The sequence below is a fragment of the Anopheles stephensi genome, chromosome 2, assembly GCF_013141755.1.
Source record: "Anopheles stephensi strain Indian chromosome 2, UCI_ANSTEP_V1.0, whole genome shotgun sequence".
Taxonomy (NCBI): Eukaryota; Metazoa; Arthropoda; class Insecta; order Diptera; family Culicidae; genus Anopheles; species Anopheles stephensi.
The window spans coordinates 88,842,085-88,867,996 of NC_050202.1; the positions used below are offsets into that span (position 1 = coordinate 88,842,085).

Below are 25,912 nucleotides of genomic sequence, written 5' to 3' on the forward strand. Positions count from 1 at the left end.
CTCGATCCTATTTGTTTTCTTACCCGCTTGATACCAGCTTTCGTCTTGGTCGGGTAAGGCAAATCGAAGATGCTTTATCTAGCTGAACAAGATCTTCGTTTTTTGTTGCTGTTGTTGTGTGCTCTCGCCCTGACTGTCCGGATCGTGTTCGCAGGATGCGGGCTTGGCTACAAGCGCTTTTGTCCGTTTTACATTGTTACAATAATAAATCTCGCTCTGTTGAGAAGAAGCAGATGGATTGCAGCGCGCTCACCACTGCGAACAACAATTTGAAGCAATAAAATTGAAGAACCCGGATCCATCACCGCTTGAGCAGCTTGTCGAACGAGATTTGACCGGCATTCGCTTTGGTTTTTTTTGTTGTTGTCGTTCATTTTTGTTCTGAAGCTGTTCCGTGGACGAGCTGGGGAAGAAGGGCTTTGTGCTGGATGCACTAGAATTGATGGTTGTAGTTGGAAGGTTGAATGGTTTGCAGCAGTTTTTCTTTGGACGTATTATTAGAATGAGATCAAATCCTGGCGCTTCCTTGGACGTTGTCCTGGTAAGGAATGTTCGTTGGTCTCAGACGTACAATGCAAATTCTCGGTATGCAAAGCAAAGCCCTTACATTTAGTCACACAAATGGTACAAAAAGCACTTACTCTACTCGATAAAGCTAACAGCAAGTGGGAACAATCGTATTGGTATTTGCAAATTGGTCCTACTCTTCATGTCGGTACATCTTCTCTCAGGTTGTTTTTCGGGCTTATTCTACTCGGTTTCATTTCCATAGTGTAGTCGGTTTCATTTCCTTTATGTAATTTCAATGATATATGTGATTTTTTTTTCTTTTTCCGATTCCATTCCAGGTAAGAGTACGCAAACTCCAGACATGGACATGAGTCTTGAAACAGAGATCAGACATCTCTGCAGCCAGGTATTTATTTCGTCGAAACATGAATCTCGTTCTGTGTATTTTCAAACTATTTGTGTTTTGCTTCCGATTATTCTCTATCATTCTCACTTCGACAACCTTTGGGGAACGTAAAGCCTTTTTGAGAAGCTTTTTGGAACAAGTATGAACCCTCACCACTGCTGATCCGAATGAAGAGGGTGGTTGTTTTTATTTTGCTATTCCAACACATCATTCCGGGTCGGCCTTGTACGTATCTCCAGTAACAGTTTTAGCATCTCCAGTATTGTCTAATTAAATATCTGCACTACTAGTGGCCGCTCTCGGGCAGCACAACGAGTGGTGGCTTTCATTTAGGGAATGCTGCAAAAAGGTACCTGCACCACCAGCAGAAGCAGCAGCAGTCCTTAAGTAATGCTATATGGCTCATTTGTAGGAGCATTCTTTCGTTTGTTCTCGGAATTACTAGTGAGCCGTTTGTCCCGTGGGGAATAAAAAAGGAAGCCCTCTCGGTCTCAGATTGGCCCACTTCAAACTAAGGTAGTGGAGTACGTTTTAGCGTTGGAGTTTGTGTTCTCGTACGAGTTGGGTTGTGCTGGACACCATCCAGAAACGTGGTTCGTCTGGTGCTTCTACTGCTCGTGCCACGGATGGACCGTTCTCCGGTGCTCCATGCAGTTGCAATTTGCCTAAAGGCCAGCTAAAAACCGCGCTTAATGCGTCAGTTTTACGACGAATTGTCTGAATGGGACATAAACACATGTTTATGAGCTTGAGCATACATCCCTCGCTGCGCGAGTGTAGTTTCAGTGTGACCGACGGTGCTAGTTGCAGTTTGTGGCAAGTTTGTATTTATGTTGGCTCTTTGCTTCCACGGGTTCGTGGGTTTTGGTTAAATGAAAAGATGAATAAAATATACATGCTACGGTGTGATTGTGGGTTTTGGCTGGTTGAAGAAGTTGTTTATGTTTGTTTTTAAAATGTTTATTTAAATAATATTTAGAAAAATTAAGGACAACAACTTATAAAATATTTCAAAACATTCAAAAGAATTGTTATTCGATTTTTAATTTTGCAAAAATGCCTCCGAAGCATATAAATTGCCAAAAATGGCTTCAAATTGTGCAATTACCGTCCTCGTTCTTCGCCACGTTTGAATGTACCGAGCAAATATGTGCCATCTTGGGATGTGACATAGACAAACAAGGTGCTACCGATGAACATATCAGCAGCGCAAACAGCTAATGCCACACGCCATTTATATAATTAATCTAATAACCTCAATTACTAAATTTTGTGCTTGCGCGTTCTGGAAGCGGGCTTTGGTCGGGAGCCGATTTGTGTGGAGATCAGTGTCGGATTAAAAATATGTACAAACAACATTTTCAATTCCACCAATGCTCTGTAGCACCCAACACACATACACACACCAAATAAGAACAGGAAAAACAAAAAGCAACAACAAGAAAAAAAATACGCACCTCAAGATTGGAGGATCGCTAGCAAATTTTGTGCGATTGGCTCGGCATTCACTCGGCAAACATCAAAGCGAACAACGCGGCCACGGTACTATGTTTTCAAAAACCGTCCCAAAATGCTGGCTGTCTTAAGCCCGCGGTCTAGGCTTTTACTGGGCCGACGAAAAAGGGGGAAGATGGTTTGGTAGTTTGTTTAGACTTCATTAAATTTCAATCAGTTTATAATGGTTTTGGTTGCGCAACAAATTCGAGCACTTAAGATGCCTTGTAAACTGCTCCCGGTTTTCTGAGATGAGGCGTGTGAGAGAAACAGTGCAGGCGATGAAAGACTCGGTGGTCGTAAAACGCGAAAGCAAAGTGGCTCGGTGTGAAAATGGGGTGTGAGAGTCAGATGGAGGTGTTGTGCCAAAAGGCGAACGGTTTGCGATGGGCCAACTTTACCACAGGTTCGTCTGCTAACCTGCCTGTGAGCTAAACGATGTGGCTTAGCATTTGATCGAACCACCACGTCCGGGAAAAGCAGATCTTACTGTACGTGTGAGTGTGTGTGTTGCAGGGAAAAATGCCCGCTTTTTCATTCTAATCCTCAAACATGATGCCCTTCTCGCATCAAGTGTCGTCGCTAAAACGCGACTGCTCCTTCGGCAGCAAGGGAGGACCAAAATCAATGAAACAGTAATTACGCTTTAAAGAATGCGCCCAATGAAAATGTCATGCAAAGTTCGCCGATAAGACGGCAACCGGAACGCGAGACCACGTGGCTGATGGAGGCGCCTGGTACCTTTCGCCCTGTTCGCTTGACGCTGTATGACGTTTTGACATTTTATCTCACCGTGTTGGCAAAGGTCTGGTGCGGGAAGTTAAAAATGAAAGCGAAACCGCGTAACCGGTGTGTAACCGCACAAAAATTCGATCACAAAAATGCTCATTATCTTATCCCGAAACGACTTCTCCGCTTGCCTTGGAAGCTCGGCTCGGTGTGCGTGAGTTAAGAGGTTGACGTGTGGGCGTCGCTCGAAACCTATGTAGATCATTTAAAAATCATCAAAAAAGTCGAAGTACACCCATTTGGTCGCTGCCGGGGTTGGGAGTTTACCGCGCTGATGCGATGATGCACGAAGACGGTTTGAGTAAAATTATCCTCCCCAACTGACTCATTCCTCCCACTTGGTCGTCGACCCAGGACGACGGCCCTGGATGAGCTGACTAGCTCGTGATGGATTTTTGTGTCCCCTTTTCGTGGAAACAAACGGGGCAGCCTGCAACACACGAAGACGCACGGGTTTTTACGCGAGTGTCTCGGCGAAAGGATACGCGCGTGCTTATGGGTTTGACATGCTTTCGCCAACGACGGTTACCCGTGGTGGGATGGGCGGCAAGATGGGTAGAATTATGACTTAAATAACTCCCCATAATGAAGGATAATAATGTTCGTTTAATGTTGTGACGTTAGGTGGCGAACAAACGTCGCTCATTTCATAAATGGATTGTTGGCGTTAGTAAAAGTGGCAGTGGCTTTAGCAGAGGTTAGGAAAGAGAGTGAGAAAGAAAGAAAAAGAGAGGATGGCGCAAAGTTTTGGTGGCGCTGGGCCTTTTTTGTAGGATTGGTGGATGAGCAGCAGCAGGTAGAGAGGTATTCATTTTAGGCCTGGTGTCGTTGCTGGTGGTGCTATTTCTTTCCACTACCTAACCACGTGGGCAAATTAGAAGTACCGAAAGTTGGTGGAAATCTGAGTTCTGGAACAACACGGCAGAGTTGAAAGAGCGAGTTTGTGTGTGCGTGGGAGAGAGAGAAAGAGAGAGAGAGAGAGGGAACGACCGGGTAGGTAAAGTAATTCGCTTTTCTTATCTGTTTTCCCGGCGGTTTCGGTTTGCTTGTGGCTACATGATTGACGGTGTCTGTTTTCTCTAGCAGCCTCTGTTCCATTACTTGGAGACATGCTGATGGGAGGGTTGGTCCGCAGCAATAAGCGACTAGGAAGAAACTTGTGGGGATGAGACAGATCCCGGCAAAGCTGCCGTTGATGTCGGTGCCTGTTGAATCACGTTCCGACTCTAGTTGTTTTAATTCCACTCAAAGGACCCATCAGCACCGTGTCATCTCGGTGCGGTGGTAGGCTGTTTATCGATTTTGTACGTGTGTGTGGGTGTGTGTGTGATGTGTGTGTGTGATGTGTTGTGAAAGAGTGCGTGTAAAGGTGTGCCGTTATGACAGCTCGTCTCATACCTTTAGCCGTTTTGTTTTCCTTCCTTTCTTTTGTTAGGCAAACTTGCCCAGAGCGAGACATACTCTCACACACACACCTACACACACACACACACATAAGCGGGATTTGGAAGAGAAAATGGAGTGGGATTCCAGGCTTGAGGCTTTACGGGCTATTCGACATTTCTTTATTGAAGCTGGAGACAATCACTCGCATCGATACGTGTGAGGAGAACCGCTAGCAGAGATATTCGATGGCAAGATGTGTTTCATCGGGTTGGGCATAATTAGGCTCAAAATTGGCTTTATTTCTTGTGCAGCAAACGCCTCGCCTCACCTTACTGCCTTAAATCGTACCAATTAATCGATCAAAGCGCACGTGACAATGGGACATTTCTTCTGCTATTCGTTACCGGGACACGCCCGATTTGTTTTGTTTGCGCTTTGTTTGTTTTTCTTTCATTTACTCCGTTCGTCCCAGTCATTTGTGCTGGTATTTGGGGCAATTTATTTGTGCCAGCAGCAGCACCGAGAGGCTGCATTGTCCCAGTCGCGCGTTCACTGCAGTATTGTTTCGCACGTGCATAGCAGCACCGGAGCGCTGTTGTTCCGTTTTTTTTTTCTAAGAGTCCGGACGAGGTGGGAAAATGGAGTTGGGAGGGAGATATTTTTGCGCTTCCGGCTACGACTGTCACAGCGCTAGCTGAACTGGACTGACGGACGGTGCAGTGGATCGGATAAAATGTATCCACGCGTTGCACACGTGCTGCTGCAGGAATGGATGCAATCAGCTGTTCACAATTCGATGTTGCACCGGCAGCAAACGCTGCCGGGATGTTTGAATTTTAATTTTATAAAGTTCGTGAAATATTGTTCAAAATTTGCAATAGCTTTTCTTGGTCTGAAGCATCAGCAAGGGTTAATCGCATTTCCGTTTTTGTGTGTTTGCGGTCACGTGAAAAACTGTAAATAGCCCTTGATACTTCTGAAGTACCAGGCCTTCTTCGCCACCTGTATGCTGGCTTGTCAAAAGACAGCTCTTGGCCTTGGAGCTTTGGTCATGTGCGATGCTGTGAGCACATGTGCGCTTGTATTGGTGATCCAGTTTTGAAAGTCGGTGATGATTCGAACTTACCGATTACCCCTAGTGACTGTCTTGCTTCGGAGCTTTTCCACGAATGATGACCCTTGCTGACGATGACTGTGGGCTGATGATTGTCGATGACGTGTTGAAGCCCTTTGAAAGTTTTACTTGTGGAGCAAAGGCACGAAAACGCTGCATCTCTCGGAGCACGGCAACGTGCGGGAGAGCTCGGATTCTCCGGGATGCTGTGCGCAGGCCCTAGCCAGACGATGCTCTTCTTCGCTGTCGTCTAGGTAACATTTCGGTGAGCTTTAGCGCGAGATCTCGGACACTGGGACGTTGGGGACGGAGAGTGGGCCTGAAGGAGAAGTGAGAGTCCTGAAGCACTGACACACTTTAACGTGCTCTGCCAACGGTGTATGTGTGTTTGGGGCAGCTTTTGGAGCTATTACTGTGCTATTTTCGACAGTTTGAGAGTGTTCTTGGTAATGACTGGAGGATGCTGCTCGCGTGGCTTCTACCTACATGTGTGTGTGTGTTTGAATATTTGCGTGGGAATAGACTTCTCTCGTATTGCACCTGTAAGTTTCGCTCTTGCTCTATCCTGTGCCCCAACCGGATAAAGCTCCGAATTTCTAGAGCACGTTGACTAACAGGTCACACGCTATTTCTCATCCAGAGAGCACTGACAAACGGGAAGCTGTGGAGCACAAACGACCACTACTGATGATGATGATGATGATGATTCCAGCTTCCAGAGAGCGGTACATCTGTGGAGTCTGCGCCACTGGATGGCTCGACAGCTTCCCGACTTCGGGTGCTCGTGCGGATCGGGCATCGGTTGGCCAATGTCTGGCACGAGCTGCACGAATTTCTCGCAGCAAACGGTGGCCAGTTTTCGATTCGGTACGTAGCAGCGCGACACACGAGCGCAGCATCAACGGTATAGCGGCCTACAAAGGACGCACGGATACCTTGGGTTTTGTTGTGTACGGTTGTTGTTTGGTGTGCGCTATCCCGCTCTCCCCCCATCACACCCCCCCACGAAAATCGCCCCTTTTCCGGTTCGGTCGTGAGCGCGCGTGTTCGTGAGCCTGTGTGCGTGTGTAAGTGTGATGGTGTAGCTGCGTGTGGTGCTGTGTGCGTAGAGTGTTGTCGCGCGGGTTTCATCCCGGTGGCGACGTCGGCCCTAGGATTCTTTCGCATCCAGAACGCGCTCCAGCATCAGTTGAACGGAAGCCCTTCAACCGAAAGGGTGCAAACACAAAACCACCACCCACTCACTGCATATTGTTTTTTTTTAAACGCAAAGTGTACTTCTAGTTTTTTTAGTTTTTTCGTGTTTCCTTTCGTTTATACCCCCTTTTACAACACCAACAGTGTGCTTTAAATACCTGGATAACTGTGTGGTAGGACATGTTTCGGGCGAACATTAGAAAGATATCGGGATTTGAATTAGAAGTTAATGGTTTTGGACACTGGATTATAATCAAAGAACTTAAGCAGTATCTAGGAACAATGAAGTTCATCAAGCTTTTATAGATATCTGTCTAAACAAACTCCTAGATTTACAGCTGTCTGTTGATCATTAAAAGCCGAGTTCCTATTACATCCTGTTTCACACGTAACTTATCGGCTGTCGGTTGTGACTCTGTTGAACATAGTTCCGACCTTCTCGACCGGATGCCCTGACTCCGCGTGTACACACACGTTTTCTCTGCCGGGAGAGCAATCGACGAGCAAAAGCCGCTGCCAAGATAAGCAAACCCCAATCGACGTGCGTCTGCTGCCCGTCTGTGTTGGTGCTTTTTCCCTAATACTACAGAAACCACGCGTTATTACACTTGTGTTTGTGTGTGTGCTCGCCAGTGTGTGTAGCTGTATGTGGTTTCCGTGGCGCCATCGTTTTCCGTTTTCCGAATCGGTTCGGGGAAAAACGCGTGGATGAGAAAAAGGCACTTCCACCGCTTGTGGTGCTTTCTCAATGTCGAAGTCTCGGTATTGCGGATCTCGTCCAGACTCCTCGAGTGGTAACGGTGTACGTACGGTTAGGCTCGTCTTGGTGAAGTGCGTTTGATCCTGCAATCTTTATCACCGGTGGCTAACTTTTCAGACCCAAGTTTCGTGAACACGGCCGTGGTTGTCCAGGTTGACCCAAGCACATCGATCATAATTTTGCGCAACAATGTACGCGAGTATGGTCAGGGCTCGTTGAACCAGAAGGTTGGAAAAAGTACAGCTCAAGAGCAAAGCACACATACAAACACGCACTACACGTTGGGTGCGTTAGTGTGTATGTGTGCGGTGTGTGTCCACGTTGTGGAGACGGAAAACCTCCGAGAGCGCGACCGAGCGTACCGACCGAGAGTCGACAGGCGCGCCACGAGAGTTAATGGAATTGGAAATTTCCTTCAACTATTGTGAAAGAAGTGGATGTGTGTGTGTTGTTTTTCTTCCTCTGGTCGCGAATTGTTGTTTCGAGGTTTTGATTACTTTCCGTACGGTGAGGTAGCCCACAATTTTTGCATCGTCTGTGCCTGCCTGTTGTAGCCGTGGCGAAACTCAAGCGTAAAGTAAACTCAAACAACACTCGCTAGAGCGCCACAGGCACAGACACACAGTGTTGTTGCGTGCGTCGCACCAGAACATCTCTGTGGCGGATAATCCCGAAAAGGCTGGAAAAACGAGAGCAAAAATATGCAAACCGTCTTGGTGTGTGGTGCGGTTTTTGGGTGGAAAAAGTTTGTTTTACCAAACCCGTAACCCCCCAAAACCGAAGCTGGCGCTAGGGTCCCTCCGAACAAGCCTCAATCCCTGCGGTGCGGTTAGGAAAAACGGGTTTCAGATAAAAAGTGCTCGCGTTTGCGTGTGTGTGTGTGTGTCTCTATGTACGTGTTTTAAGGGTTGGAATGGGTGATAGTAGTGTGTGGTGATTGTAGGAAGAAACACAACACACAGTAAGCAAGCAGAAAACAATCGTTTACGAACTTGCGGAACTCGTTTCAGTAATTCTCTCCATGACACACAAGCGTCAGGCGGGTAAACACACACACACACACACACCACATTTTCCTTATCAATTAAACTTTTGCCGTACAATGCCTTCGCGAATCTTTAACCAACGAGCTGTTGTTTCCCAATCATTTCAACCATCCTAAGGGTACTCTGGAAGGCTCGCTAGGCTTACCCAGTGCCCGCTGGTACAAGGACGAACAAACAAACAGTTGGCACATACAACACACACACACGTATAACGGGTTGATCGTGCAAACGAATAAAATGCTTGTTAAGGATAATCGTGTAACTTTTGTCCCGTCACCATCGTCGGGTATCGGGATTCGCGCTGAATATTCACGCGCTAAAGGGGGGTCGCCATGTCGACGAAGCCATCTGCTCTGTGCGGCGTGCCTCCTCTGTATGTGTGTGTGTTTTTGCATGTATGTGTGGTTGGTGAAAAATTTGTCACCCCCATCGAAAACAAAAAGAAAAGAAAAAAAAACAGGACACGTCAGCCATGAGGTAGCATGGTTACAATAAGTGAGTGCGTGAGTGTGTGTGTGTGAACAGCGTTGTTTTCCTTCGCGTCGTATGTTCCAGAAATCTTAATTAGTGCGTAACCCGGGAGACGATGATTAATTTTTGCATTTTGCACCTTTGGCTGGGCGTCGTTTTAATTGCTTGCTTGTTATTGAAACAAAGTGAACGTTTCATTTCGCGGCAAGAGACATTGTTTGGAGTGTAAAAATATGATGTTTAATAATTTTTGTATTCTCCTGACGATGATGAACCTGATTGCAATGAGCGAGAGGCTTAATATTATTTTAGGTACGTTTCTTGTGCTGCTTTTTAGAATTTCACCATCACAAAGGTTTCATTTTGTATCGAGGGCCTTTGCTTCAGGACCTTAGAAGGAAGGTAAACGTCTTATGGAACGTCCATTGTCGATCGTGATGTTGGTTGGTTGGGTTAGCTAAACAAAAAAGTAGAGCGATGAGAATGTCTGGTGTGTTTCTACCTCCCGTGCAATCGTGTAGGTTTTTCCTGGTGTTATTCTTAGAGCCTTTTTTTTATTGCTTCACTTTTCACTGTTACCTTTCATCACAAACCTTATGGCTCATCGCATATTCTTTGCGAGCGCCCCCAGGGTTACACGGGAAGCGCTCCGCAAGCTAGGGTTGTGTGTGTGGGGCACGACGTAAGGTTATGAAACTGACCCCGGGGGTGTAATATTCATATTTTTATTTTATTATTCAACCCTCGGCTCCCAGTGTGAGTGGCGAGGAGGTTCCACCACAGCGGGATTTTTCTTCCTTTTGCACTTAATGTGCGCTTTTTTGCGTGTCCTCGTTACACACAACAGCACAGAAGAAAAAGCTCCGAAAGATCGCCAAGATTCTGGTGAGGTGAGAAGAGCAGCGTCTTTAAGCGACCGCTAAGCAGCGCAACCTGGCAGCGTGGTGTGCTTTTTTGTGGTTGTTGGTTGCCGGTTGCGTTGGAGGATCTTTTTTTCCCCGGTAGGCTGTGTCGGTTATCTAAGGTTGGGCTCCTATCGAGCACATGAATGATACTCGAGTTTTCCTTCTCCCCCCAATTATGGAGCGGTTTTCCTTTTTTTTTTGGGATGTGTATGCTTTTGCCATGACTCATGCGATGGCTACTACCGCTGCTGCGGGTTCGCTTTGTGCTTGAGCACCAAACACACGCACTTCAGCAATATGCTAGATTACAATTTGGCTTGCATGACACACGAATGCGGTACCGCTTACCGGTCCTGAACCAATAAGGTTCCCTTTTCGGGTCTTTACACACAAAAAGACCCGGGCCAGGTGTTTAAGCGTTGGAGGATGACGGTATCCACCGAAGATGAGGAATGAGTTGCCAAAGATCGGGTTTTTGTTTATTTTCTTTTATCGGAAGTTTACGAAAAGGTTGAGGTTGGCTACAGTGAGAGGTTTCTATTTTCGATCCTTACCTTGCGGCCAGTCGAACTGATAGGATGGGCAGATTTCGCAATACCTTTGTGATGATCCCTCGTATGCGGTGGGTGTAGATATCGCAAAGCACGAGTAGTGAGGCATTATGTAGACATTGGGTAAAAGGATTGCAGCAAAGAGTAGAATTTAAGGATCAAACTGCAGAAAGCACTGGGAACGTTCTAGCCACAGAAGGGTTTTTCGATGAGGTTTTTCACTTTTGACGTGCGATGATTGTTAAATGCCTCACACATGTACGACTTTAACTGGTTGAGTGCTTCCCAATTCACATTTTCATTAACTCTCTCTCTCTCGGTAAAGGATTATGTAAATGTTAATTAATGGCGACACATTTTTTATGCTCTACAGAGCACACAGCAGCGGGAAGCATTTGTTGGTGGGACTTAACTGCTTACTTATGGAAAAACGAAAATTGGATGGGAAATGGAGCAGGGAACCTTTCCAGGGCAGATGGTGTGATAAGTATGATTGAAATGTATGGGTAGATTGAAGCGAAAAAGATTCTCTTTTTTAAATCCACACTGTAAGCTTACGGATTAAATTTCCATCAAAACGAACGCCACACCCATATGCTCGTAGAATGATTATTTTTGATTGCCCGTGTACATCCGCATAAGTAGCCCAATATTGATGTTAGAAGTTTACGACGGCGTACCACAACAGCACCACGTTCGGAGGGTTTTCTTGGCCCGAAAGCTGATTAATTGTCGAGTCTGAACGTCCTCGGACGGTGGTTTTGATTCTGTCTGTCATTGAAATATGGTTAGAAAAGTGCCTCGAAACATTTAAAAGTTGCCCGTTACATAACCGAATCGAACCCATTCGAACCCACGCAGGATTAAAAGCAAATAAATTTAACATCCCAGGCTTCCCCCCTTCCCAGATGCCCAGGAGGAAGGACCTTCCCTAAAAGTGTAGGAAGCGGCGTAGGTGTATATGTTTTTTTTGCGATGCCTTTGGTTGTGTGTTAGTTCGGTTTGTTTACTCTGCACACACATGCGAGCCGATTCGTGTGTTGCTGCTAGGTTCTTTGGCACGATTTCGTCCGCCTATTTGCAATTCTTAGCTTAAGCCTTTCGTTCGACGTTTGTGTGTGTGTGTGTTCGGTATGGGTGAGTGTTCGTTCAAGAGTCTCCCCGGCTGTAGAAGCTACTCGAAGCGTAATCTTCTTAGTGACTCTATTCGGTGTGCTCTGCACTCCATCAAGCACGTGTTGGAACGACGATGTGTTGAGCCATTGAGAAGAACTTTAATGGTTGGTAAGATTTTCTGAAATGACCAAGCTGGAATTTGAATTGTATCTTAAAGCCCATCTGTCAGCAGAGCACCTCAGAACAGAACAGAGCCCATTCGATTGCTGGTAGTCGCTAGTGAGAATCCGTGTCTACGGCCCACGTTGGTGGAATGTAATTGAAGATAAGGTTAAACAATATCACTTTCAAACATTCCGAACGCGATTCAGTATCTTTTGATGTGCGCCCTATTATATTTTCCTATCGCTGCTCCACGTGGTACCTACCTGACCGTTGTGTCATTTATAACAATCAGTTGTGGTATTTTTTGTCCTCTCAACCATCAATCCGTTCTTTGATCCTCTCAGCAGGATACGGTCGACCGGAGCTCTCCGGCTTTTTTCGTTGTTGCTATCCGCGTTGTCTCGCTGCTAGTTCCGTATGGTACTATTACCATTTCTTGCTACGTTTATTTCTGCGGAATTAATATTGCTTTTGTTTGTAGTTCATTGTGTTGTCCATTGTTTCGTTGGTTTATATTTTCTCCACAATCGCACCGGTCGCCAAACCAGACCAGCGAATAAAATGAAAACACCCAAACAAGCAAATGATGAGCTTTGTTGCCACGGATATGCTGGCGGTAAAGCGCGATGACATCATGTCGTGCAAGGAAATACTATCCTAGCCCCGGGAGAAAACCGAACGCTGGGAAAGCACCCTACTGTGAGTGTGTGGCTGTGTATGCGCTTCGCGACAACGGCCGTGACGAGAAGAGGCATCTCCAAAATTTCGTCTCGGTCCTCCGGTTAACCTCCACACCGCGAGCCTCTCCTGCCACTACACGCTGGGGCTATTTATTTTCCAATTTAGCCCCTGTTTGAGCTTATAGTGAACCGTGTTTACTTTCCCATCAGTGCGGCCGGTACGGTTTGAAACGGGAAACTCCCAAAATGCGCAACGGCCCGATCAAACGTGCCCGTGTACGGTGTGTTGTTTGGGGGGGTTTATCGAGTGCTGGTCAACCGACCTAAGCGTTTGGAGGTGTACGTTTGGAGGTGCTCTGATCACTTAAAGCATCATTGGCTCTTCCGCAACTTCCACAGAACGGGGGATGTTGCTGCTTTGCCTTGAAGTTCGATGCTCGATGCTGGTTTCGTGTCGAGGCAACCCTTCACGCAGTTAGCCGTACTCGAGCATCGAACGTCATCGTTATTCCGAGGGAGAGATATTTGGATTAGGCATCTTCCAAGATGGCTGGGACATTAAATCGACAGCGGAGAGCCCAACGCCCAACAGAAACGCAGCTGTTGTGTGCCGGTGGCATGTGTTATCTCACCACCGGTTCCGAAAATAGGGAAAAGATGATTCTTCGGCTCCGCCCAATCCGCGCTCGCCCCGTGTAAAGGAAAAGGTTGGAAAACATTGAAATCAAACGTGCAATTTCAATATTGGCTCTGGGAAAATGTGTAAGGGTGCGTGTGGACATGTTGATTCGAATAGAAAAGCGATTCGAAAAGCGCACACACGCACACATGACAAAACGGTGGCGAGGTTTTGCTGTTTGCGTAGGAAACATATTCAAATTTTCAATTTTATGATGTGCTCAATACGTGCTTTTGATATGTTACGCATCTGGGCAGTATTTTGTGCGTACTTCAGGAACGAACTTTAGGATATCCAATTGGTTTTAAATGAAATTGAATGGATTTCCATCTGCAGGAGTGTGACCGAGTTACAAAAATAGATAAAGAAAGGAGTAACGAAAAGGTTTCGAAATGACTGCCAACAGTGACAACATTAGCGCGCGCAATAAGTACAGCGGATCACCTGTTTGTGAGATGAAGTTTTTTTGCCAAACAAATCCATGCCCGTACATAAATCTTCAATGAACGGTTTAAGGTGAATCAGATATTTTATTAAAATCCCAGCCATGAAATAGGCAGAGGCAAGTGCCTCATATCAGTACGAAGAATTGACAGCAGCAACTGTCTTGGATGGCTCAACTGAGATGTACCGAGCCTTGAGTTGTGGCGAGGGCTTTACTGCCGCCTTCGTTACCCCGCTCGTGAAAGGAAGTTCAATTTCATCGGCTCAGGTTCCGTGGTATTCCTGGTGGTGCGATAAATCCTACCCCCGGTACAAACGTAGCCGGTTCTGTGCCGTGTGCTCTCTCCTACACAAACGAAGACTTCCCCTAATGCACGTTGAGAGGCGGCGGCACTGATTTGAAACTGTAATCATCTTATCAATGATTAATTTCCTTCAAGTAGCAGCGGCTTTCGCTGAACGTCGAGCGGAATGGCAAAACAAAAAACGAAAGAAGCACCCGAAATTCACTCCACGGGAAAGTTAGACGCGGCACTGCTTCGTCTAACAGTGAGGCGTAGAGCAGGGAAAGGTTTTGGGCGATATCCTTGAAAGATGTTTGCGTGCTAATTCCCGTGCTTTCAGGGCGGGAGTTTTCATCACTCAACGATGCGTCGTAGCGGGAGGGCAATCTCGACATTAGCCTACCGCTGAGAACCGATTGCCTTAAAACAGCGTGGGCCTAAACCTTTCACTCGTGACACGCTGCTGCGCTGGCGAATAGCTTTACGCTCGGCGCTCATCACACGTATACACACACACACACACACACACACACACCATTTCCAGGTCCCTGGCACAAAACAAAAAAGGAAAAACGATCCTTAAATCTGAAATCGTGGTGTGTTTTTCGCAACAACTTCTCTCCTACCAGAGCGGGAGAAATGTTGTTCCGGAAATGTTTTCGCGCGCCCGGCCCCATACTCGCTCGCGGGGAAGTTCATTGCCGTGCTGCCGTACGTACGTGAAATTTCGCTCGTTCGACAGCCAAATGACACATCGAACATGTGCACGGCTCTGGATGTCTTCATGAATAAACATGAACACCCTCTCGCACGAACCTGGCGTCCTGGGTGGGAGGATGAAATGAGGCACGGCCCAAACACATCTTACTTACGGAATCCAATAATTCATGCCGATGAGCTTGAGCCAGAATTGAACGGCGCAATGTGCGAACGTCACTAGTTAGCCAGAGCAGACCGTAAAGAAAAGAATGCTACCACGCTGCAACATTAGTCAGGTTTGGTGGTAAAATTTGATCAACATTTCGGCACCCCTTAGTAAGCACCCCAAATCGATCTAAATCTATGTCTGCCGGTAGGATTTGTGTTGCTTTAGATGAGGAATAGCTGGTTTACGTGTCCTGGTCCTGAATATCCTCCATCTTAAATTCGGATGAAGTGCTCAAGTACGCAATCATGTGTTTTCAATGATTTGTAGGGCGAATCATGAGGACTCTAAAGATAAAACGAGTTGATCAATTTGCCAGACAGTTTAGGGGTTATCAATATTCAAGATTTTATGTCAAAAATGTAGTTGGTACCGCTGAAGCTTTCACCAAATGCGCCTAAAGGTATGCAATTGGTGCTCCATTTTCTGTTAAAATGATTACCAATATAACACAAGGAAAGGAAAGCAAATATAGAAGCATTTTTATTGCTGTCACGTACGTACCGCTCGCATTTAAGTCTTCCTATCTTAACACGCCAAGTCCACAACATCGAAATTAGATTGTCCTGTGACGTTGATACACTGAGCCAACCTAATGCTAGGCTTCAATGCATCTTCAAGATTGCTGCCAGGATGAGGCAGGTTTATCTTGCCTGACATTCATGTCCTCCGCACCGAAATAACACACACGATCAAAAAGGGTTTAAGAAACACTGACCTCAAACAAAAAGCGAACGACAGCGAGCGGCGAGCAGTGCACTTGCATGTGTACTGTCACAATTTTTTACTTCGTTTCTTTTCTTTTCCACCCGTTGCATCGGTGATATGTGGGTCGTTTGCTAGCCGGCCAAGTAAAACCGGAAGAACGTCGTAGTATCGTGTCCTGTACTTGTCGCCACAAACCTTGTACCCTCGATCGTACACGCGAAACGCCGTCAGTGTGCAGCAATCGGATGCATTCAACATATGACACAACTCTGTAAGTGTGTGTGTGTATGTGTTTGTGTAGGGATTGAAGAGCCGGCAGCTTTGTTCATTCTTGTCACTCTGCAGGAAATAAGTCCCGGCCTCAGGAGCAGCACCGGCAGCAGCAGCAGCAGTAGCATGAAATATGATAAGCTGATTTTGACAAAAATACTCACTGAATCATAGATGAGAAATGAATGAGATGCTTTGGCTCTTGCTGCACTGGCTGCTTGTCGAGTCGAAAGCTCTCAGCTTTGCTTGATAATAGTGGTGTTGGAGTGATGTGTGTTGTTTTCCTCGTTTTTTTGTTGTGTGAAGCAGTTTAGAAATGAAATTCAGAGTGTCGCTTCTTGTTGTTGCTGTCAAACAAGCTTATGTATCATTCAAGTGCTTCAATAACAATCGTCTTTATTGCTTCCCTTTTGTTGTTGGAGTGTGTTTGCTAAATTGGAGCTGTTGAAAAAGTTGAACCATTTTAAGAAAAATAATCACCCTCCCGGTTTTATTTCACCGCAAGCAATTATCCCACCATAAATGCATACCACGCCCGGGAAGACTTCGGGTTTGACGCAAGTCTGTCAAGATAGCACGCGTATGGGCAAGTTTGGTCGTTTCATACGTGTTTCCTTGCAATCAACAATTAACCAGCAAATTTATGAGCAAGTGTCAAATTTTAATTCGCTTCCAGAAACTTGTTATCGTTCGGATCGTCCCTTTGCAGCTAAGGCAGAGTCCCGCTGCGTATGAGGAGAAGCTATTTTCCGAAAGAATGCCTCACAAGTTCACCTCACCACCTCCAACGACGCCACCGTTGGCCTTTTCCGGAACAGGACCGTGTGAAACTGGAATCCACCAGCCAGTTATGACCTTAGTTAGGCCATCATTGTGTTTATTTGTGCGTCGCCTGAGGCAAACCGTGGTACGGCAACTTGCGCAAGAAGTTCCGGGCACAGCACCAAGCAACGGGAGCTTGATAAAAATCAACCAAGTGACAATACTGTGACCAGCTGACTACCATTGGCTAGCTGACAAGTCTTCCATCGCCCAAGAGAAAAAAAAGGCAGGAAGAGATCATCCCACACCACACACTCCCGCAAGAAGTGTCACAGCCTCCGACGGGCCAGTCCCCGAAAAACGCACACAATGGGGTGAAAAAACTTTGTTAATTTCAAGTCTAATAAAGCCATATCTCGTGTGCGGCGGCGTGACAGTGGGGACAAAACTTTCCGGCAAAAGTATGGCAAAGTTTCCGGTGCGGTATGTGCGACGTGCAGAAAATGCCTGCCGACGAATGGCGTAGTGTTTCCGTCCGGTCCGGAGCATCGAAACGCCTCGGATGCTTGGCGTCTTACCGAGTACTGAGGGAGCTGTGTGTGTGTGTGTGTGTGTGTGTGTGTTTTTTTTCCTTGGTGTGCCGCGTTTTGGAATAATACCATCGTGAGAATAATTAATACTTCCATCAGAGGTTTCTTGCCCATTTTCGTGGCCCGGCTCTGTTCGTGTGGACACAGGATGGTTTCTGCTTGGGGTTTTCGGACGATTGTAAGGCTTCGAGAAGCGTTCTTGGCGAACTTTGCTCGGTTTCGGAACTTCTGTCGCCCATCAACCAACCGCATAAAATTAGGCTCGCTCTCTGTTTATTCTCGCAAACGAGTGTGTATGATGCTTTTGTTTTTCGCGTGCCGGGTTTTGCGTGTGTTTTTTTTTCTTCTCGCAAGCTGCAATCCCAGCTGCTGCCTGGGGAGGGGCGCACAACGGGCCACAAACAGGCAAAACGCCGGGGCGTGTATAATTATATCGCGAGAGTTATGATCAAAATAAAAATTAAATTTCAATTATACTAATTATGAGCCTCTCTCGTCCCTCGGGGGAGCGTGCCACTGCGACACATTTGGGAATGCAACCTAGCGCCTCGGAAGCATTAGCATAGTCATTAAAATGAGTCCGAATGTGTGTGGTGAATGCGGGAAACGTGGTGAAGCTGTGCCGGGTTTTACACATTTCTATCCAGTTGTGACACATGTAGGAACTGGTTGAGGCTTGCTTACAGTAATGTTTTTTTTCTGCCTCTGTGTTCTACTTTTGATTTTGGTCAAAAATGTCATTACAACACTTGGGGAGCGAAATATCCAGCTGAAGGTTGCTCATGCTGCCAGATGCTACAATTTCCATACCGGGGAACGTAACGGGAACAGGAAAATTGAGAACACCAGAAAACGCAACTGCTTGAAAACTGCTTGAATGCTGTACTTGGGCAAAGTATCGTCAGCGAAAGACAGAGAGAGAGAGAGAGAGAGAGCGAGAGAGCGTAAGGATGGCGATGCACATTGTTTATTCAGCACATGTTTTATGACAGGTTTAAAATAAATCATAAAAAATTCATGACCGAAATGAGTGGGAAAATTCCTGCTGCTGCTGCTGCCGCTGCTGCCCCATCGAAAGGGGTGTAAAGAGCAACCCTCAAATAAGAACTCAATTGCTGAAACGTTGACGTGCCCACAGCCAGTCCCTCAATTTCCGTAACCAACAGGAAGCGTAAAGTCAAACGCATCAACATACGTACTGCCTGCGTGTGTGAGTGATTGTGTCCCAAATTTCCTTCAAACGAGGAGGAGGAAAAACAAAAAAGACGAATGAACAGTTAAGCTTCTGGTTTGCGAACCATATCCAGCGGTATCGCAAACTTGCATACACAGCAACTTGTGCATCGCTCAGCTGGATGGAGCTCTGCGGTTTCGGACGGGGCGTGGATTTTAATGTTCAAGTCCGATGGGTGCTCGTCAAAATTATGTACGCGAGCGAAAAGGCAAAACCATCGGAAATAATTGAAACGAAATGAACAAGCAGCAAACAAAGACAAAAAAGGCGAGCAAACGAACAGGACGAAACGATTTTATGATGGTAGCTTTTGGGCAAATATTTATGCAACCGTTTTTAACCGATTATCCCATTTCCGCTTTCCTTCTCGCCCGCCCATAGTGCCACCATCCCACACGGACGTGAGTGATCGAATTTGAAAGATTAATGACACGCATTCGCATTTTTGTTGTGCAGTACGGCGTGTGCCCGAACGGCACTCTGTTTACTTTGGCTAATGACGTTTGAATTCGGATGCCGTTAATCAGATGAACTATTATGACAGCAAACTTTAAATTCGAGTTGGCCGCTCTTTTTTTGCTGCTCTTCCCCTTTTTTTTGTTGGTGCTGGAAACCCATTTCGAAACGGCTCGTTGAGCAATGGTCGATTGGCCGTAAAAATGCTGCGTCGTGCGGGTTGCAGCCGAACAGGCGGAAATGCGTTTTCGATCGATTGCATTCGAAATAATAGCGCATCCGTTTTTGGTTTTGACACTACTCGGGCGATTATTATGTAGCCTAGTGTCGGTTTACTTTCGTCGCCTGAGTGTGCAGCAAAGCTTCAAGCACTCACGTTTGTGTGTGTGAGTGTGTCCGTCCGTACCGTCCAATTGCTCTGGTAAAAGTGCTTCTTCACTTTCTATGGTGCGCCTGTAAGTTAGCACGGTCTGCACCCGGGACGATAAGAATGGTTTTGAGCGGAGAGATCTTCTAACGGATTTGCAGTCGCAGTCGATTATGTACGCCTCACTTATTGGCGATTCGGCAGATGGGCAAGACAGATGCACTCGATGGAAAACCCCAATCTAGCTCTCCTTCTCTGTGAGGCGGAGAGGCGGTGCACCGCTTTTGCGCGCCGGTTTGACACTTGTGACAGTCGAGTTTGAAGTTCCGAACGGGAATCGTGTTCTCCATCCAGAGCAAACCTCAGTGTAAACTTGAAGCCCGTCATAAGGTGGTGTGTCGATGGGGAAAGCGAGGTATGATAGAGGGAAAATAAATTGAACTTTATGGCTCGGTCTCGGTCGCTTAACCCCATTGGCGAAGGGTTCGCTGAGGGAACTGTGGGCAGTACCGAGAGTCCTTGAAAAAATCCCGCCCCGTCATGAAAAATGCAGCGTCAGGGAAAAAAGAAACACCAGAAGCTGCTGCTGCTGCAACCCAGATAGTGCCGCTCGGTACGTCGTTTGTGGGCAAATGGTGCTCCCGTTGACTCCGTTATCTGCCGCACACTGCTTCTTCGATCGGTACGGGGTCGGACTTTGCTGCCAGTGATCAAAAACAAACCCATTTTATTCCTTCTTTTTCTATTCGTTTGATATTGAGGATATGAGTTTTTCCGCTTATCGATTAAGGGTGGCCTGTTGGATAGTAGAGATAGAGAGGGTAGTTCGAGGGGCGTTTTTTCGCGCGTCGACTTGATTTGCATTGATTTTGCTAGGACGATAAAAGGAGCTGTGTTTTTTTCTTCGTTTGAAAAAGAAGGTTGGATTAGTGAAGCCCTAATAGGTTTACATTAAGATCACAAGGATAAGGAAAGTTTGAGCAGTGTAGCTATAAAATGACTTTGACTTGCAGAAAAATTTACCCTCCTTTCAATTGATTCGCTTTGTGACGATTTCACCCACCCATGACTACATCTCAACAGTTATTACATCAACAGCCATATCACCATTCAAAACTAAAAGATCGAATACAGGTAGCGGCTTTGATTTTCTTGATGCTTTTCCACCACGATGAATAACGTCAATTAAGAGCAATAACAATCATGTTTCGATTGACCGTGTTAAAATCACCGCTGACCATCAGCATCGACGGTTGGTGTTGTTTTTGCTTCATCCGATTTAAAATATGACACAATGTTCATTTTATGCCCCTCCATAAAGTTTTATTGTGTCCTTTCCGCACTGAAGCAGAGTGTGGTCCAAAAAGTGTTTACCATGGGTTTCGATGCAGAACAAAAAGGAAAAGATAACTTTTTTCTGGCAAGTTTTTCTTTAACATTTTTTATCCTTAAAACCCATACACCTTTAAGACATTACAGGCAAAAGAATCCTTGTACCAACACGATGCGATGCCATTAAAGTTAATTATTTTTATTAACAAGAACTGAGTCACTTTCACCTTTAATTTCAACAGTGAATGATCTCGAGCTTGAAGGGCTTGAGAGCATTGGCTAGGTTTGTTGTGCTTTTACCATGAAAAGAATCCTTACTTAGTCAGACTATTTGAGAAAAACAAACTGAACACTCCCATCTACGGGCAGCCCTACCACGCAAATTGAGCCAAAAATTAAATTACATGCCGAAAAGAAACAGGGACGCTATAGAAACGGCAAGTGGTATACGTGTGTGTGTGTGCCTGTATGGGAGCGAATTCGTAATCAAAGAAAGGTCAGACCAAAGAAGAAGAAAAAAAACTCCCAAAAAAGAACGACAAAAGTCGATAACAATGAAGCTTCCTCTGTGCGCTTATCTTTAATTTGTACGAGCTTCTTCGGTTCAGTGATTATTGTGTGCGGGGCGTTGGAAACTGTGGAAAATCGATTCGTAGAAAGAAGGGTGTATGTGTGCCTGTGTGTGGAGGTTTCCAGCGTTGCGGCGAGAAAAAGTCTCTAACCGAAACCGAAGGACTGGAGAGTGCGTGTGCAGAGCAGAGGAAGCTAAGTTCGGATCGTTTCTTTAACCTCAATGTACGCCGGGCGTACTTTTTTTTGTCCTGTTATTTTTCCTCGTGTACAGATATTCTAACAGCAACTCACAATAACATCGCCGAACAAGCAAGAAAACATTGTTAAAAAAGTGACGGAAATAGCGGAGCGAAAAGGGAAAAAAAGGAGCAAACAACACGAGAGCCTGGCTTGTGCTTGCTTGTGAAAGCAAAACGGAAGTGTCATTGCGGAAGTCGAGCGCGGAAAAGCCGGAGACGGTGTTAGACAGTGTGCGTGTGTGTGTGTTTTTAGTGTGTTTGAGTGTGCGTCGTGCGTATCCCCGCCCCGGAGAGTACGCGTGTTCGTGAGTTTGTTAAATTTATGAACAACTTGCTCAGAATTGCTCAATGAGTTGTGCTACGCCTGATAATGGTGTCGAGCGTATCGATTAGGTGGCACCGGTGATGGTGTACGTCCAGATTGGAGATCCGCTCGGAACGGTACACACCCAAAGCCGGACGTTACGTGGCAAGCCGTGCGCTTAGCCAACCACCAACGGAATTCGTCGACGAAGCATAGCCACCAACGCATCATACCGACGAGCCGGATTTGGTGAACGTGAATGGTGCATGAAGGAACAGAACCGATACAGTACAGCCGGACAGTAGCGAAGCCGAGCATCAACCAGCAGTAGCACCGACAGTTGGTCCAACTGCAACGGCGTGCTGTAACGCGAGTGTTCCCGGCGCTGCATTGCAAGATTCAAAATATACTCGAGACAATCATCGCCGCCGCCAACGCTGAGGTTGCAATGTTCTGGTAGCCAAGAAAATTTCGCCGTGGATCCGTATTGCGGCGGTGGAATCAACAGTGGTGGCCAATGGCCGATACCGAACTGCGGCGGACCGATGTGTCATCATGGCCCCGGACCGGGACTACCGCCGGGAGCGGGCGCGGGAGCGGCGGCGGTGGGGCCGGGCGTGGTGGTGGGCCCGGGTGCGGCGGGACCGGGCCCCGGACCCGGCATGGGTACGCTAGTGCACGGTCCCTCGCAGCTGTCCCTGCACGGTCCACCACTGCCACCGCCACCGCTGTGTAATCCATGCAGCAATACGAACAGTTTTAACTCAGTGCCATTACCGGGACCGTCACGCTGGGGTCCCCGTACATCCTGCCCTGTACATAGCCCTTTCCGAATACGAGTGCCAAACGGTTCAATCTGCTCCGGACATCAGGTAAATGGGGTGGGGACTTATTCTACCGGAAAGCCAAACTCGCTCTAGTTGTAGCTGTTGTGGAGCTACACTTGATCGAGACCCTCACAATAACCACAGGGCCCTAGCCATTTGGGTCGAACGCGAAGGACGAATTTCGAACGGTTGTTTGTTCCGGCGGAAATAATCGACAAACCGATTGAAGTTGGGTACACGCCTGGCAATCGCCGTTGTGGCTGAAGCACCACCAATGAGCGGATAAACGATTCAATTCGAATCGTGGTTGCTCAGTACGCTGCTCGGGCCGTAAATCGCTGATCATAGGCTTAGGACACATTGGTTAGCAGATGCTCGGTCTAATTACGCAACATGAATTTCAATGAATTTCTTCGAACCTTCCGAAGACAGGTAGCGCTGATATTGGAGGTATTGCGAAAGGCATTTCTTGGAATTCGTTTCAAGGAATTGGAAACTATTTCCAGTCGCATTAATTCGGCCGTGCGGGAAGCGGGAGGTTAGAGAATTTACAATTCAAATAGAACAAATTCTTCACCTACCAGGAGGCCTAATTCATTCATCAGAATTAGATATTTGAAGCGGATGGCGTACAAAAACGTCTGGCTTCCTTTTTTTTTTTGGCAATAAAAGTTTGATTGCAGAGGATGGCTTGGCTACGGTGGTAGCAAGTAGATCAAGGTTTCCTGTCTTACCATTAGTGCTTCATCCAAAGTTGATCCAATCAAGCCGTTCCGTTCTCGTTTCCCATTCCCACAGGAGCATCAATTGGGAAGTGACCAAATGCTTGAATTAGAACTTTTACACGCAACCGAACCGTTCGGCAAGTCTTTGCTGAGGATGGAGTGAATTAAAATTCATTAGCCTCCTCGCCGATAAGGAGAGGAATAAAGTGCACGGCAAGGATACCGAAAATGGCCGATGTAAGCATAGTTGTTGACCGGCAGAAAACTTTCCACTTTCCAATCAGTCCAATTCCAACGAGGGCGCCTTTGGGTTAGACTTTTCCGTAGTGGCATGGGCGAGGTTTTATGTGGCCAGAATCTTAAGTGGTTGAACTACTATTACCCAGTCGGAGATGAGTTAGTGGCTTTGTCAAAGTATGGTGAATGAGTGTTTGAGAAGTTGCGATGATCCCGTTGCTTGTCCTGTGCATCATTTGTACCATGTTTTGTGGAGCTTTGGAGATTTGGACAACATCTCAGCAAGAACATCACTCATCGGTTGATGTATGGTTTCCTCAATTTTCTTTGATGCAGCTGCAGCAATTTAATCATCTCAAATACTTACCATCAATCGTCGGAGTAAGCTGTCAGTGGTTAAGATAATGGTTTGAGTCAAGATTACGAGATAGATATCCTTCACCGCAGCAGCCTCACTAACTCCTACTGTTTCCAATGTAATATCCTGACAATGGAGACATCTCTCTGTTTGCAAATTCCATCCTCATCCATCGGTTAGGTGTGGTCAAGAACATCCGAAGGTTAAAATTAATTGAATTTAATTATTCATTTATCCAATTTCATATGGATGCTTGTTACACGGTATGCCCACTGCCGATTTGGTTTCATATGATACATTTACAACTGTATGAATATCAGCTTATCCACGTAGTACATTAACCTTTAAAGCATTGTACCTCAAAATCGTTATTGGGTAAAATAAACTGTACATGTGAAGCACAGATTTGAAAGCATCGGATAACCTTTTGCGAAAAGTTTTGAAGGTTTTCTGAATGAAAGAAGCTGTTGCCCTTTTGCAAAATAAACATGCTTGCCCTTGTGCGAAACCATTTCGCTCCGGTGGGTCAAAGAAATGCTCTCAAACCCCCTTTTACCCTCAAACTGTAAAGAGCCAAATATCGAACCGCAGAACGTCAACATTATTTTAGGGGGGTTTTTCGTGGAAGGTTTTTCCTGCCACTGCATAAATCATGCTGCTTGGGCGATGAATTATTGAATGCTGTCGCTTGTGTGCTTCATTCAAACTTTACCGCCCGTACGGGTCAACCGGTTGTCAGACGTCACCGTTCCCGTCAGGTTTACCCGCCGCTGACGACGTCCAAGCCTCTTGCCTTGACGAAGTCTCACGAAGCACAACACTGCTGACGATCACAGTTGCCGCTCGCCAACGGAGTGTTGCGCAGTCTAGTGTCTAGTGTGCGGCAGATGTTTCATTCTCAGTATCTCAGGCTGCTGCTCGTCGCTGTTTTTTTCGCTCCCCGCCTCGTAACTTCAAGCGCAAAAGGAAGGTGAGAAATTAGTGTAGATTTCAGGGCGACGTGTCTGTACGGTTTGGGAAAATGGGATCGTATACGCCATTACCCGTCCAGCTCCAGTCCCAAGGTGTCATCCAGCAGCCTAGCATTTGTAAAGCCAGTGTCATTTATCCTAGCAAATCAAGGATTTTCCCTTCGCTGCACTAATTGAGTGAGCTGTTAAACGGGCGATTTAATGAACGGATGGGGTTTTGTTTGCGGGGAAACGAGGTCGGCAGGATGGGGGTGTGATGGTAGGGTAGCGGGGGTGCGGTTGGTGATCATTAATTATTTCATCCTGATCCGAAGATTTGCCAAGCGGAGCGCGCTGCCCGAGTCTGCATTGGTGAACCGAGCAATTGCCGAGCGCTCTGGAAATAAGTGGCAGATATCTATCGGAAAGAAGGACAGGTTAAATTGTTATTTTAATTGATATTCGAGCGTTTAAAGCGGTGGTTTGCTGCAGGAAGACCAATAATCAAATCAGTGCCAGGTGAGGGAATTTGACGCTGGGGATCATCATCATCAGTTTGTGAAAGCACTGGAATGCACAAAAAAAGAAGCGATTAACATCTTGACTGCAAACTATGCCAAGTATGCATTAGCAGGAAATAATGATAGGCCCGCACGGTTATGATTAAATGTGCTGGAAGAGTTTTTTTTAATGCAAATTTAATGCAATTTTCACGTCACAATTGCCGGCTCGCCCAAAGTGCCTAGGTGCAGTTGAGCATAATTAATGTGGCAATGTTTTCGAGCTGACACATTCTAACTACAACAGCCAAATGTGTGTGTTCCCATAAGTTAGGACGCTTTTGCGATGGGATGCAATAACACAAAAAAAACACATGATATGACATGACATTGTTTTGGTTGCTGACATAAAATGCTATTGGTCAATTATGCAATAGCTGTACCCAGTGGCCGAGGGCACGACGGTACTTGAATCCATTTTTCATCACTGACCTAGCCGGACGTATAATTTGTGGACAATCGGTTGGTTTAGTCGGATGGTTTCTCGGTCCGAGCGTG

At 46.3% G+C, this 25,912-nt stretch overlaps 1 protein-coding gene across 30 annotated transcripts in view; it reads left to right on the forward strand.

Annotated features, from left to right (window-relative positions):
- The window catches only part of LOC118505168 (peripheral plasma membrane protein CASK), a 207,945-nt gene that overhangs the window by 87,646 nt on the left and 94,387 nt on the right, over positions 1–25,912 (forward strand). For 2 of the 30 annotated variants that reach the window (XM_036040604.1, XM_036040605.1), the window contains exons 1-2: positions 6,581–6,766; positions 21,486–22,629. The exons of the other annotated variants lie outside the window; for them this stretch is intronic. In XM_036040604.1, the coding sequence (XP_035896497.1) occupies positions 22,303–22,629 (327 nt within the window). In that variant the 5' untranslated portion in view covers positions 6,581–6,766; positions 21,486–22,302. Of the gene's footprint in view, positions 1–6,580; positions 6,767–21,485; positions 22,630–25,912 lie in introns of those variants that run through there. 30 annotated transcript variants of the gene reach the window in all.